This window comes from Scyliorhinus torazame, chromosome 6 (genome assembly GCF_047496885.1).
Source record: "Scyliorhinus torazame isolate Kashiwa2021f chromosome 6, sScyTor2.1, whole genome shotgun sequence".
In the NCBI taxonomy this organism is placed as follows: domain Eukaryota; kingdom Metazoa; phylum Chordata; class Chondrichthyes; order Carcharhiniformes; family Scyliorhinidae; genus Scyliorhinus; species Scyliorhinus torazame.
The window spans coordinates 203,690,619-203,706,389 of NC_092712.1; the positions used below are offsets into that span (position 1 = coordinate 203,690,619).

The 15,771-nt window shown below is 41.4% G+C and overlaps 1 protein-coding gene across 1 annotated transcript in view; it reads left to right on the forward strand.

Annotated features, from left to right (window-relative positions):
- The first annotated feature begins 1,726 nt into the window (after positions 1-1,726).
- The window catches only part of LOC140425232 (ubiquitin-conjugating enzyme E2 E1-like), a 117,483-nt gene continuing 103,438 nt past the window's right edge, over positions 1,727-15,771 (forward strand). Inside the window, exons 1-2 of the mRNA XM_072509308.1 lie at positions 1,727-2,526; positions 3,181-3,231. Coding sequence (XP_072365409.1) covers positions 2,255-2,526; positions 3,181-3,231 — 323 coding nt within the window. The 5' untranslated portion in view covers positions 1,727-2,254. The remainder of the gene's footprint in view (positions 2,527-3,180; positions 3,232-15,771) is intronic.

Consider the following 15,771-nt stretch of genomic DNA (forward strand, 5'->3'; position numbering starts at 1 on the left):
CTCTTGCAGGGCAGTGTCCCTTTGAGTGGGCGTTGTCACAGTTCGGGCACGTCCTGACGTCGGCGTCGTGACGTGGTGTACGTCGTCGCAATGCGCAGTGCGGTCGGCAGACGTCTGCACCTGCGCAATGTGGGTGTCGGCCGATTCGTTATCCCGTTCGCATCGCGCATGCGTGGGGCTCCGGGAAAAGCACGCGAGATGGCCGCTGTCTTCAAAGCTGAGGCGCTGCATCCGGGAGATGGCCTGCACACTCTCTGCCTCGTGGGAGGCAAGTTTCTCATTTTCAGCCGATTTGTATTGGGAATACCGATTTTTTGCGTGCTCATGCACTGCACATGTTTCAATCGCGACTGGCGGGGTCATATGCTTGATTTTTAAAAGCTGCTCTCTCAGAGGAACTGAGTGAACTCCAAACACGATTTGGTCTCTGATCATGGAGTCAGCAATATCACCAAAGTTGCAGGACAGCGCTAGCAGGCGGAGGCTAGTTAAGAAGGCACTGAAAGATTCATCTTTACCTTGAAGATGTTGTTGGAGTATGTAGCGCTCGAAGATTTCATTGATGTCCACTTCACAGTGACTATTGAACTTGTCCAGGATGGTCTGAAACTTTGTCTTGTCCTGGCCTTCGGTAAGTTAAACGAGTTGAAGAGCTCGATGGCTTGATCACCCGCTGTCGAGGGGAGAAGCGCGATCGTTCTTGCATCAGACGCACCCTCGAGGTCTGAGGCTTCGATGTACAGCAGAAACTTTTGCTTGAATATCCGCCAGTTGGTACGGAGATTGCCGGAGGTCCTGAGCTGGTGAGGAGCCTGAATCTTCTCCATGGTGCCGGGATACATTTGCTGGTTGTCACGGAACGGACTGAGGTAAGCCACCTTAAATTAGTAGTCGAAAGAGAAAATGCTGGAAATTCTCAACAACACTGGCAGCATCTGTAGGGAGAGAAAAGAACTAACGTTTCGAGTCTGATGACTCTTTGTCAAAACTCTTTGTTCCCTCCCTAGATGCTGCCAGACTTGTTGAGATTTTCCAACATTTTCTCTTTCGTTTCAGATTCCAGCATCCGCAGTAATTTGCTTTTATTAAATTAGTAGTCTCCTGGTATCAAGTCGTGTTAGGGTACACTGGTCTAACACTGGCTGCAACTGGATGCAGCTTAGATCAGAAAGATACTCCAGACCTTGAAGTTAGTTCAATCAGGTTTATTGAACTAATAGCACAGTTAGCACAGTTCTCTGTGAGTTCAACTCTCTGCTAACTTAAGTGTGCTAACTCTGTCTGACTGAACCAGACTAGCTCTTAGCCACGTGGTGATGTGAGATTGTAACAACACCCTTGACAGACTCTAGATGTTCATCAGTGGAAAGAGGCGGAGTGAGTGCCTCACGTCTTTTATAGTCAGATTCCCACCCCTGAGTGTCCTGCCTGCTTATTGGTCATGTCCTGTTCTCTGTGTCCATTAGCTGCTTGTCTGTATATCATTATGTGTGTGCCTGCATATCATGACAACTACTGTACCTTGTGAAAGTCCCGGAGTTGCCCGGTCTCCTCCCTGCATCTGTGGTTGGTGTACTTCCGTTCCCATTTCTGTGTCTGTCTGACTGAGACACGCGTCTGATCCTGTACCAGCGCAGGCAGCCGCCAGGTCGGCGACAATCACTCCCCAGATTGCCAGAGAAGCAAGAGTAAAACAATGCAACAAAGATAGAAATACAGTAAAAGGAGGAGACAAACTAAAAGTATAAGGAGTACAAAAGTCAACCACCATCAGGTGGCTTTTTCTTCAAATCCATAATTTGCGCCCCCCCCCCCAAAAAAAAACCACCCAAAATATCGACTGTGTCAGGTTTGTTATTATTGTGAAGATATTCCCCTCGACCGGGGGTGGGTGGTGCAGGAGGCTGACAGAGCAGAGCAGCCGGGGGTGACTGCTCGGTGAGTGAGTGAGTGTCAGTCAGTGCGTTGCTGCTGTGAGTATTACACTACATCAGCTACACTGTGACTCACTCTTACTGACATTGTATCCCCCACTCTCTCTATACTCTTGTCTCTTTAGGTTTTAGTCTGATGTCCGGGTGTTTACTTTTATCATTTTTTAAAAAAATGTTCAGTTCTTTATCCTAATTTTTTTCCCCGTGTTCTGTTGTTTCGGGGTGTAGTTTGTTTGTGTGTGTGTGTTTGGGGGTGGGTGGTGGTGAGACACTGTCGTGTCTCAGTGCAGTCAGTGTGTGACAGCGAGCCAGCGGTGGAGATGTCGGATGACGACTCGAGAGCCAGCACCAGCTCCACCTCGTCTTCAAGTTCTTCACAAGCAGCCGAGAAAGAGACGACCAGCAACAACAACAACAACACCATCACCGCCACCAGTACCGGCGGCAGCAACAACAACCACAGCAGCAGCGGCGGTGGTGGTGGCGGCGGCGGAGGCAGCAGCGGCGGCGGAGGCAGCAGCAAGAGGAAAAGAGAAGCGAAGAACAACACCATGAGCAAGAACCCCAAACTGCTCACCACCAGCGCCAAGAGGTGAGTGCGGATGGCGCGGGCGTGCGGCCCACGAGCTCCGGGGAACATTCCAGGGGCAACACGGGGCAGCCGAGCACGAGCTCCGGGGGAACATTCCAGGGGCAGCCGGGCACGAGCTCCGGGGCGGCCCACGAGCTCCGGGGACCATTCCAGGGCCGGCCGAGCATGAGCTGGGGGGTTGGGTTGGTAGTGGTGGGGGGGAAATCACAGGACTTGCCTGCTCCCCTCTCGCCGTCTCCTTTTATCTTCCCTCCCTCGCGACACGCCGGACTTCTTTAATACCAGAGACTCATTTGCATATTAGCTAAAATCGTTTTGTACAAATAAACAGCACCATACTCTGACCCCCTTTCCCCAAGTTTGCATTCTTACGGCCAACTAGTTTCCACTCGTCTGGCTGTTGTGGGATCAGTTGGCATTAGTAGTCCAGAAATTGAGTTGGAAAATTTTACTGTATTAGCTTCTTGGAGCTACGAGAAGCGGCCATGTTTTTTTTTCTCGTAAGCAGAGGTCAATGCCTTTGCTTTATTTTTACTTAATTTTGGAACTTTTTTTAGTCGTGAAATCTCTGGACAACATGACAGGGGCGCAGTGTGCTGATTTCCAGTTATGCTCTGTGAGTTTTAAAAATTATCCACGTTTTATGTTTCACAGGATCCAGAAGGAGCTGGCTGATATCACGTTGGATCCACCACCGAACTGCAGGTTTGTTGGTTTAACAAAAAAATAAATTGTCTGATTTAATACATACGCTGAAAGGCGATGGTTTGGGATAAGTGCGATTTTGCTGTTGAGAACTCCGATTAGGTAATCAAAAGTATTGTTAGAGGTGATTGCTTTGTAACAGGAATTAGGATGGAGGCCAATTTTGCATTTCAGGACCAAATAGAACTTCAATGTCAGTACTTTTAACTGAGTTTTTTTTAAAGTTTCATTTTGGAAACTTGAAACATTCCACCCCTTTGAGGGGGTTCCCACCAGTTCTGAACTTCCTGGGAGAGTTCTTGTCCTTCTGCATTTGGTGCTGTTTCACACATCGGTGTTTTTATGGGTGTGGAGGCATTCTGGTTGTGTGTGTGCTTGTTAAAGATATTCCTACACTTATGTGGTAAAGAAATGTCCTAATCTTCGCAGGTGTGAAGTGGGAACAACTTGTCCTGAAATGATTTTGATTGATGCTGTCAACATGATGACAAGTTCCTATCCAATGGGTGATTTTAAGACTCTTAAAATAACTTGAATTATTCTGAACTTTGAAAATAAATTCTCGAGCAGTTCTTAAAAGCTAAATACATATTTTACAAGGCCTAAATGTAATTAGGTAATATGTAAACTGTGATTATGTTATTGAGATGCTGTCAAATTCTCAGATAAACAGGATGATTCGTACAAAAACAGAAAATACTGCACAATGACAGCAGGTCTGACAGCATCCGTGGAGAGAGAAAGGGAGCCAACATTTCGAGTCTGGATAACTCTGTGTCAAAGCTGGAAAGAACTGGAAATAGGGTCAGGTTTATACTGTTGGGGGGGGTGGGCGGTGTGGAGTGATGAGGCTGGATAGGGGGCCAGCGATAGTGGAGATTGACAAAGATGTTGTGGACAGAAAGACAAAAGGAATGTAAATGGGAGTCATTAAGGCTAAGAATGGTGCTGCGAGTGGCACATGCAGAGATTAGAGGTGAATGGCAGAACAAAGGTGAACAGTGTGTCAAAAGAGAACTTGGAACAGGACCCAAGTGGGGTGAGGGGGTACAATGGTGCGGGAAAAATGGATCAGTGGAAGAAATTAAAAATGGGGTGAAGGTGGAGGAGAGAGTTCACAGAGTGAAGTTGTTGAACTCAACGTTAACTCCGGAAGGCTGTCATGTGCCTCAATGGAAGATGAGATGTTGTTTCTCCAGTTTGCACTGGGCTTCGCTGGAACAGTGCGCTAAGGACAGACACGTGGACATGAGAGCTGGCTGATGAGTTGAAATCCCATCGACAGGAAGGTCTGGGTGGATCAGAGGTGTTCTGCACGGGCGGCACGGTAGATCAGTGCTTAGCACTGTTGCTTCACAGCGCAAGGGACCCAGGTTCGATTCCAGGCGTGGGTCACTGTGGAGTCTGCACATTCTCCCTGTGTCTGCGTGGGTTTCCTCCGGATGTTCCGGTTTCCTCCCACAAGTCCTGAAAGATGTGATGTTAGGTAATTTGGACATTCTGAATTCTCCCCGTGTACCTGAACAGGTGCCGGAATGTGGCAACTAGAAGCTTTTTACGGTAACTTCATTGCAGTGTTAATGTAAGCCTACTTGTGGCATTAAAGATTATTATTATTAAAGTGGTCATCCAGTCTGCATTTAGTCTCCAATGCAGAGTAGACCGGATTGGGAGCAGCAAATGCAATAGACCAGGTTGAAGGAGATGGGACTTGAAGTGCTGTCTCATTTGAAGATAGTGTTTAGGCCCTGGGATGGTGAGCAGTGAGGAGGTAAAGGGCAGGTGTTAAACCGTCTGCAATTGCATGGGAAGATGCTGTGGGAAGAGGGTGAGGTGATGGAGGAGTGAACCAGGGTATTCCAGAGGAAATGGTCCCTGCGAAATGCTGACAGGGGGAGTGTTTGGTGCTGGCATCATGCTGGAGCTGGTGGGGGATGATTCTTTGAATGCGGAGGCTGATGTGGTGAAAAGTGAGGGCAAGAGGGACCCTATTCTGGTTCTGGGCAGGAGAGGGTGAAAGCAGAGGTGCAAGAGGTGGGTCGGATACGGTTGAGAGCCCTGTCGACCATAGTGGGTGGGAAACCATAATTAAGGAAGAATGAAGACATGTCAGCAGCACTGGTTTGGAAAGTGGCATTGGAACAGATGCGATGGAGGCAAAGAAGCTGGGAGAATGGAATGGAGATCTTATAGGGTGTGAAGAGGTGTAGTCGAGGTAACGGAGTCAATGTTTGTAATGAATATTAGTGGACAATCTACCCTCGAAATAGAAAGGTCAAGGAACGGAAGTGTCCGAGATGGACCATGTGATAGAGGGGAGGAAATTGGAAGCAAAATTAAATCAATTTTTCCAGGTCCAAACGAGACCATGAAGCGGCACCAAAATAGTCATCCATGTAAGAGTTGTGGGATGGGTCTGGAGTAGGGTTGGAACAAGGAATGTTCTGCATACCCCATAAAGAGACAGGCAAAACTGGGACCCATGCAGGTACCCGTAGCCACACCTTTGATTTGGAGGAAATGAGACATGTTAAAGGAGAAATTGTTCAGTGGGAGGTCAAGTTCAGTCAGACGGAGGAGAGTGATGATTCATAGTTGTTGTGTTTTCTATCTTGGGTCATTGCTGTTTTCTGAAAACAAAAATGGTATTTTATGCCTACAAAGTTATGAAGAAATTATAAAAATCTCTTCCACTTGAGTTTGGTCACTTGCTGCTTGAGGAATAATTTCACTTCACTTTTATCTCTGATCATTTATTTAAAACAGTTGCAGCTCTTTGTGGAAATCAGCCATTGATTCATTGTTTTACCTCTGTCCAGGTTAGAACATTCAATTACATTGTGTATGCAGATTCCTATGTTTTATGGGTAAGACTGTCAAAAATTGGAGTTGGGATCTAAAAAATAAATCTGAGAGTATTAATTAAGTCTCGGAATGGTATTGACATGGAATGCACGCCATACTTTAGCTTTTACCATTCCATCATATGTGGTTGGCTCTTAACTGCCCTCTGAAATGGCCCAGCAAGCCACTCAGTTTAAGGGCGATTAGCGATGGGCAGCAAATGCTGACCTTGCCAGTGGTGCCCACATCTCTGAAAGAAGAAATAAAAAAAATATACACTAGGTACGTTTTCTCTCTAAATTATGGGATGTAAAGACTGACAGTGAGTTCAAACCCCATAATTTAGTCAACCACTGTGACACCATAAGCTGGGAATCAAGAGCTGGCGGTGGAGTCTCAAAATTGAATTGCTGTACTAAGTCGACTATTTATAACTAAGTTTTAATAGAATTTGAATAATATAGTTTGATTGAAAGGCAGCAGGGTGACTAAACATAAGTTTAGAAAGGCATATTAACTGCAGCTTTGTGACATTAGACACAGCTGTGAGGAGTAGGCTTTCTTTTGTACGCATATTCTCTGGTATTGGCATTGATGCCCTGTTTTGTGGAGAAGTGTGCTTTGCCTTAAATTGGGAGGATCAGGGTGAGCTATTCTGTGGTGAGGGGAGGTGGGGTATGGACTGCAGTTTTTTTAACCTAGTTTGGACAAGGGCGGGGTTTATTAGACATGCTTGAGAGAGTTTCTGGCAATGATTACCGTTTTTCATTGTGCGAATTTGAACACAGGCTTACAAGTAGTGTTATTCCTGACTAGGATGAAAGGAAGTTGTGAGGTACCAAGAGTGATGGATGGATGGCATTGAGCGGAAAGACACTTTAGCAAGGCTATGTTAGGGTTGAGAGGAATGACCAGTTGAGCAGGTTAAATTTGACATAGGTGCTTAAGATGGGCACAATCATGTAAATGAGCACCACTATTGAAATATGGCTGTAGAAGCTGGAGTAGGCCATCCGGCCCGTCAAACCTGCTCTACCATTCAATTAGAACACTACCTCCCAGGCTATCCCTTGATGTCATTAGCATCTAGAAATCTATCGATTCCTGTCTTGAACATTCTCAATATTGAGTTTCCATTGTCCTCTGGGGCAGAGAATTCCAAAGATTCACCACCCTCTTAAGTAAATAAATTCCTCCTCATCACAGACTTAAATGGCCTGCCTGTTATTCTGAGACTGTCCCCTCTGGTTCTAGACTCAGCATCCAGAGAAAACATCCTATCTACATCTACCTTATGATGCCCTGTGAGAATATTTTGAATGTATTCTTCAAAAATTCTTTTACACATAGAGAATGCGGACAGTTCCTGAATGTTATCTGAACTGTCCTGCATGCTGCCACTGATTATCTTTCAGTGAAATGATGACTTTGCCAGACTTCTTTTTTCATTATTCGCTCTTGGTGGACTACTTGAAATGAGAATGTGAAGTAGAACACACTAAGTACGGGGTTTATTCAGGTTCGAAGTGATATAGTGGAATTTACTGCAGGTTGCACTGCATTGCATAACCCCAGTTCATCGATGCTCATTGATGCTACTGTATTGGGCATTTTAGTTTTAAATATTTTACTATGCTGGTTCTGCATTGCACAATGGAAAGATTATGAAGACTGTTTCTTTGTGATAAGTGGACTCTGCAGTTTTAAGTTGCTATAAGTGAGAATTTGGTTCATTTTTTGTGACCAATATTTTTGAAGAATTTCAATGATATTATTATCCAAAAGTTCCTTTCATGTCTTTGCAGTTTATTTGCTGGCAGGAGTTTCTATGTAGCAAAACTGAAATTCCTGGAAATAGCTTTGAATGTACTAGAGGTTTCTGAATTTCTCTCTGATCTGGATCTACACTGATCTATTTCTTATGACGACTTCGGCTATTAACTTGAAAGCCTTCGCTAATATTTGAAAATGTACACTTGTTTAAAGGTTGTAGGAAGATATATGTTTTTAGCTAGCTAATTTGACAGAATAGACCCAGCATTCTTTGGAAATTGAAGTGTATTGATGATTTTGAAAAGCTCTCAGTTACGGGTGATTAGCTGGTCATAAATTTACTGAGACTGATAGATTTTGTTTATGAATAATAATGTAGCTGACAAAGGTGCAAAGGTTCCTCAAAAGGCCATTGCACTTTAAAAATAATACATTGGCCTTTGAGTGGGGTGCAGTATGGATTAATCAGAATTGTACTAGTGCTAAAATAGTGAAATTAGGAGCACAGGTTGCATAGACCCAAGCTTGTAATCCATTGAGTATAAAAGATTAAGGGTTGATGTAGTTGAGGCATTGAAGATGATTCTCTCACTCTTCTCTATTTCCTCTGGTGATATAGTCCAGAAAAATGGCCAGAACCTTGAAATTTGAGCTAGCCTGTTGGGAAGTGAGTTCAGGAAGCATCTCGTCATGCAAAAGCTGTAGAAAAGTGGAAATTTCTCCTTTTTATGTCAGTTGAAAAGTTCAAATTTGAGACTAATACATTTTTGTTAGGCAACGGTATTCATGGTATGGAACCAAGATGGGTAGATGGAGTTAAGACACAGATCGGCTGTGATCTAATTGGCTGGTGGCATAAGCTCAAGGGACTGAGTGGTTTACCAGTGTTCCTACCTTCAGTCCCTTTTCATCAGACAAAGATCAGCTCCAATTCAAAGCTTGACGTCTATTTATCTAATCAACAAAATACTGACAACAGTTATCACCGACAGCCTCTTACACTAACACTGCTTAGTGTTTGAAATAAAAACAGAAAATGCTGGAAAAACTCAGCAGGTCCGGCAGCATCTACAGAGAGAGAGAGTTATCGTTTTGAGTCTGTATGACTGTCACTCTGAAGAAGAGTCATATGAGCTCAAAAACATTTACTTGGTTTCTCTTTCCACAGATGCTGCCAGAGCTGCTGTGTTTTTTTCCAGCATTTTACTGTTTCGATTCCCAATTCCGAGCATCCGGGGTATTTTGTTTTTATTTTACTGGTCAGAATTTATTACCCTGCATGTATATTAATTAGTCTGACCACGATAGTAATATCCACCCTTTTTGCGTAATCATGTTAGTCCATTCAAATCAGGCAGCTGCTGAAATCTCCATCAAATTCATTGACTGGTCTACTTAAACTGTGTAGACCAGGCAGATCCCAGTTTGATCCATGGCTTGTGCAAGATTAGCTGGTTTGAACTGAGACAGGGGAACATGCACAAAATGACCGATGCCCCTCCAGCTAATATGTAGGCAAAAACGTAGCCCAGCCTCCAACTGCAAGATTGTCGTTCTGTAACCCAAATGGAAAACGCATGCATGAGGATAGGATTGGACTTGGCAGTAATGTCTATGTACTATTTGAGCTCGCATGAATGGCCAGGTGGGGGAACTATATTGGTGATAGTATCCCATTGTGAGTTGCCATTTTGCTGGGGGATGGCTGAGGACTAACTTAATAAAGGAACTGCTTGATATTTTTGAACCGAACAATTAAAAGTGTGCAGACTAATTGATTTGCAATAGCAGAAATTTTTTCCAAGAGGGAATTAAAGAGAAATTGCAGTGTAGGCAAACATTGCAATCTTTCAGATCCCATTTTATTTTTCACATTGGTATTTTCTACTAGTCAATAAAGGTCAGGCCGAAAAGCAGCTGAAGTTATAAATGTTGTTTAATATTTGCGTGCAGCAGTTTTAGAAGGTGGCATTGGCAGTCAGAAATAGAAGGCTATAAGAGTTGAGAAAGAGTGCTTCCACGAACAAAACCTACCTAAATATTTTCATTGTGTGAAATGATAATGTTCAGACTATAATTTTAAATGCAGAATTAAAAATATAGCTGTGGTAAAGTTTCAAGGGATTATTTAGCAATGGTGATTAATAGTTAAAATAAGAACCAGGTTATTGTACATATGAAATACAAATACCTAATTTGTGGTCAGTTGACAGAAATATCGTTTTAATACTGGAAGCTAATAAAGCTGCCCTGCAGCCTTCTGTGAATCATCCAAGCATTTCTGAAAAATGTTATCGGCCTTAAGTGGCTGAGTTAAATCTGATTTATTTATTTTCAAGTGGAACATTATCTTTAGATTTTTCTGCCTCCTTTTTCTTTCATTTTTCTTCCACTGGAGGAGATTAGAAACAGTGTGCCAACTTATTTATTGTGAGTTAAAGCATTGAACTTGTGACTGTTGCATCTACATGTTAAATATTCAAAACCTATTTGCACACTTGTTCTTCAAACTGGATATTTTGTTGTAATCATGTTGACTTAACTAGAAAGTAAAGATCAGAAGACTGTAACAAGCTTTGCTGGATGTTGCTTTCATGGATGAGCATTCACATTTTTGTTTGAGTGAATTTTTAAAATGCCAATCTTGGCTGCCATTTCAGTTTCAGTGGTTGTGACCTTTGAGATGAACACTTGCTTCACAGTGAGTGAGTTCATTTTCTCTACTGTATCAAACCAGTTGGCATAATCTTCCTCATAATGTGTGGAATCTAGTGTTCTGTAAAGTGAGAACCAAACAGGTTTGATTATAATGTGAATCAGTCTGCATCTGAGATTGTTCTCTCTTTGTGGCAGTAAGGGGAATGGTTTCAATGAGAATCATGAAAATGGGATTGAGGAGGGAAGAAGGGGAAAATTTGGAGAGTTTGCCCTACTGCTGATACATGGAGAGAGCATGTCTGCAGAATATAACATGCTAAAGTCCATTCTGTCTAGAATCAAATTGAAACTTTCACACAGATTCTGTCGGTGGCACAGTGGGTAGCACTGCTGCCTTACGTGCCAGGGACCCAGGATCGATCATGGCCTTGGGTGACTGTGTGGAGTTTGCATGTTCTCTTGTCTGCGTGGGTTTCCACTGTGTGCTCCAGTTTCCTCCCACAGTCTCAAGATGTGCAGGTTAAGTGGGGTTAAGGGGATAGGGTGAGGGATCTTTCTGAGGGCCGGTGCAGACTTGATGGGCCGAATGGCCTCCTGCACTGTCTGGATTCTATGGACAGGTAAATCCGTCATCTGCCATAGTGGAGCTTTGTGGCTCAGGAAGTGATCTAGCCAAATTACCTAATCTCAGTTTGTTGCCCACATATTTTAAGGTGGAATCTTTTTCGTTCTACTCTTTGTTACTGATTGCTCTGCAGTGACCTCTGGTCGAAAACTACTTGGATAATGTACAATCTGGTGGAATCATACCCAGCCTGAGTCAATTCAGTCAGAAGAGGCAAGAAAGCAAATATGGCGATGGAGGTTATCTTGGACATGGGCGAATGTCAGGATACCATTAATTCTTATGACTTTTTAAATCTGTACACTTCATAAATTACAGCCTTGTAAATTGTTCCCAGATGTCTAATTTTATTTTTCTGTCAGAATATTTATTGTCTAGAGTTCCTCTTATTGTCTGGTCTTTTTCAGATTATGTTGATAGTGGAAGTTAAAGGGGGACAGAGAAAGGTGTTACATTCGGACTCTCTTTGCAGTAATCTTTAGCTTTGTGTGGAAGGAAGGTTCTACATTGTTGGGAGTTGTTATGTGTAGCTGGATAAATTGATGTGCTTGAAACTAGCAAGAATTGTTCGCAGTGGTTAGTAGTTAGGAAGCAGAGTACTTCCAGTGATTCACTCTTTTTTTTAAATTTTGGCTTCATTGTAAGTACCTTCTGTGCCAGAACATGTGAGGCACAATTGTGGTTGAGACAATGATATATTATTTTGTTATGGTCTATCCATTGGGAGATGGTGTCTGAAGCAAATCTACATGGTTTGGACTAGCAGTATTAAATGTGAAGTTTGCTGCTGCTGTCCGTAACTGCCAATAAATTATTTTTTGCCATATTTTGTATTTTCACTTTTCTTTTGAGACTTATTTCACTGAACTTGAGTGTGGGCAACATCAAATTAAGCCTGTTTCATACTGCAACCACATAGCGCATATATATGTTATGAAAATATTGGGAATATCTTCCTGCTTTAAAAAAAAATAACAAAAGTTGCACTTTTTTCTGGAAAAATAAATTCCAATAGTTTGCAATGTTATATTTTAATAACTTAATTTTATCTCTTGGTTTTACTGACTGTACACAATTATGGTTTTCTGTGGAATCTATGCTTCCAGTATTCCTTAATTGAAACTTGAGGTTTAATTGTTCAGATTTTATTCCCCCAGTTGTTACTTTAGAAAAATGGTTGATTTTTGAGAGTTGCCGCTTGTGCTTAACGCAGATGAATAAATGATGTCATAAATGTTTATATTTTCTTATTTTTTCCCCCCCGAAAGTGATGACTGATGATTGGGTGTAGTGATGCTTCATTCAAAAGACCATTGTTTGTGTTTCACAATGAATGTTGGTCATACTCTGTAGAAAGTATCACTGCAATGTCTGATCCTGTCCACATCAGAAGCATTGGCTTTTTAGCAGGTACCGTTGACTTTTCTTTGAACCCTCCTTTGCTTGAGTCATTGAGATTGACTGTAGCCTCCCTTTGCTTGAAATCGACGAATACAGCAAAGACCAAATCTGACTGGGACTGAATCAGAGACATTTCTGGTCAGAGTGGCTCATTCAATAGCATACCAGCTGGTACCATTACAAGGAGAATGCCATATAATAGAGATCCTGAAATATTCATAAATGTTTTAGCTGCATTTTTAAAAAAAAATAAGTTTATTCATGCAAAAGATTTCAGAGCCATGTTCATGCATTAAATGCTCCTATTTAAAAAAAAAATACCTGTATTGACGCCCCAATAATAAGTGCCATTCTAGACGTGGTCCTGTGTAGATTTCTTTATAAATCTATTATTCCCAAACTCATGGCAGCAATAATCTCTCTAACTTCTTTTTACCGCGACTGGCTGGCTATCTGCATGCATTTTAAAGGAAGCGTTGCTTGTTCTTGGTCTCTGTTCCCTGTGCGGCACACTCCTAATTGTTGTGCGGCCATAAAGCTTACAGGGAACATTGATTGGCAGGCCTCCAAACAAGGCTGCATCAAAGTGGTGATATTTCAAGTGATGTATAAAATTGTTGACTGTGCAGTATAATTTTGAGCCAGTGTCAACCTATTTTGCAAGTTATAAAATGCAGTTTATTAATTCATAGATAATCAAAAACTGGAGAGAACCCGCAGTAATAGATTTCTTAAAACAACCTTTTCTGAAAGTTGTTACTACTGGGCTGAGTGAGGTTCTTGCATTGCGTTGCCTGTTAATGTGTGGGTCTTCATGGCAGCCAGTCATAGGTTTACTTTGGGGTTGCTGATCTTCTGACCAGGGGTTGAGGACATGAACACCCTTAAGTCCAGTAGAAAAGCAACTTTTAATTGTGTCTAGATAGAAAATATCAATTCACTTGCCTGTTTTGTGATGCCCCAATGAACTATTATGAATGCACAAAGTGCCGAATGCAGTGTTTATAACTTTTATTGACACACATACTCTTTATCTTCCTTCCTCCTGCCCCCTCAAAAATGTATGAATGTTCGCTTGTACGGAATTGACCTATATAATAAATCTGATACCACTGCTTGAAGTTAGTACCAAATTAGGGAGCTGTAGTAGCTGGGTTAGAAAGGAGTGATATAATTGTGTTGTTTAGTAGCATTTGATTCTGTGCAAGAAATATTTAATTTATTGAGAGAACTGAGATTATGTTCTATGTGTAAATTATATTCAAAGCCAGTTGTTGTTTTCTTTGTACACAATTTGTCCTTTTTGGCTCATAGTTTGCTATTCAACATTGTGAAGTTAAGCCATTTTAGATTGTCTGTTTTCAATTGAATGTGTCAACTAGATAAGCAGTTATAACTGCTATGATTGAGATGAGGCTTGTTTTTGTTTCCTACAGGGCAATTTAAATTGGGTCATGATGTGTGACATAAATGGAGTTGAGGTTCAGATCAGCCATCATCTTGTTCAACAGCTGAGCAGGGTAGATGGGCTGAATGGCCCACTCTTGCAGCTAAACATCAACTGCACAATGCAGTTTTGTTTCATGACATTTCACTGCATCTGAGACATCTAAGCAAGTACCCAAGCAATGAAAAGTACACTTTTTCTGTTTTTATTTTGCTATATTCATTACTACTGCCAATTACAACATACTGCTGAATTGTTCAGCATGCATATTCCGTTTACAGTTGCATTATAACCATGGATATAAATCAGTGGAGCAATACATGTTTGATAGACAGTAATGACATAATGACTTTGGGCAGTTCCTGTTCTACTGAATGTTGCAAATGAGACTGGAGGGAATTGAGGTATTGATGACGCTTCAAGCTTGTGTGATTAATGTGTTTTTTTTCAGTATTAAGTCAAACTCTTGATAAAGCGGTGATTTAGCTGTTGTCTTATTCCATACAATGCTTACCATAAAATACCGTCATTTTCGAAAAATCAACGATGAGAGTAAAATGTGTTTGCAACCAACTCCAGGACTAGCTCAGGTTGATCTGAAATAGGTCAGATTCAAAATTCCATATTTGTATTTGACGATGTTCATGCATTGTGTGCAAGTCCACAAATCACATTTCAGCCTTGCATATTTTACAGTTTTAGGACATTTCATTTGAAGTTTTCCAGATGACCGGCTACAAAAGTCAATACTTTAGGAACAATCTTCATGTTGTCAGTTCTACACATGTATAATGACAATTTCAATTGAAACTATTTAGTGAGACTCAAACAAATGGGTATGTTAAGTTATCTTGTCCATGCATCAGTGTGTTTGGGAGAAGTTCTGTGAAAAATAACGAACTTGATTCAAAAGCCTCTCTCTTTGTTGGTTAAAGGGGGAAACTGTGTTTGGGTTTGGTTTTCTGTAACTAACCTTGTTTTAAAATGTAGTTGTTACCTTAGTTTGTGCTGAGATTGTGATGGATGCTTGTGATGTCACAATACTACTTACTTGTTGTGTCTCCAGATTATGGGGTGGTATGAGGGGATGGGAAAATATACACAAAGATAGTGAATTAGGAAGTGGCTTCTTTGGGAAATGCCACTGCTCGTGTGTGTATTATATTCTTGGCTTAAATCAACCATATATGATATATTGCTAAATTTGTCTATTGCAGTCAGGTGAAATTTTTTCTTCAATAGACCATCATGTAGCCGTCGCTTATTAATCTTGGAGCTCCGATCAAGTAGAATAAATATGATAAAATATATCAAATAAAGAGATTTACATAATTATGCTTGCATCCCTTAAGGCAAAGGTGGTGCTGGGTTGGTATCTGATGACCTCTGTTAAATATCCAAATTGATGGACAGCCTGACTGTTTTGTTATGGCGTAGTGTGATTAGAAAGATTGATTAATAGGTTCATCAGAAAGGAAACTCAATCTACAATAAAGTGACAAATACAGCTGCTGCTTTTGATGAATGGATTTGTGAATTAATTTTTCGCCTTTAAAGTTGAAGTGTAATTTTTAAAATTGAGTGTACCCAGGGATTTTCAATTCATTCTTTTGTCTTGATCGTCATTCAAGATTAAGCTTTTACTGCTCCAAATTCTATTTTAAACATTGCTGTCTCTGTATATAACTCAAATTTAGGCATGGTTTAAAAGAGGTTATGAAAATGGTCAATTATGAGAAAATTGGATTGCGTAATATCTTGCAACGAATACGAAAAATCTTGCATAATCGAT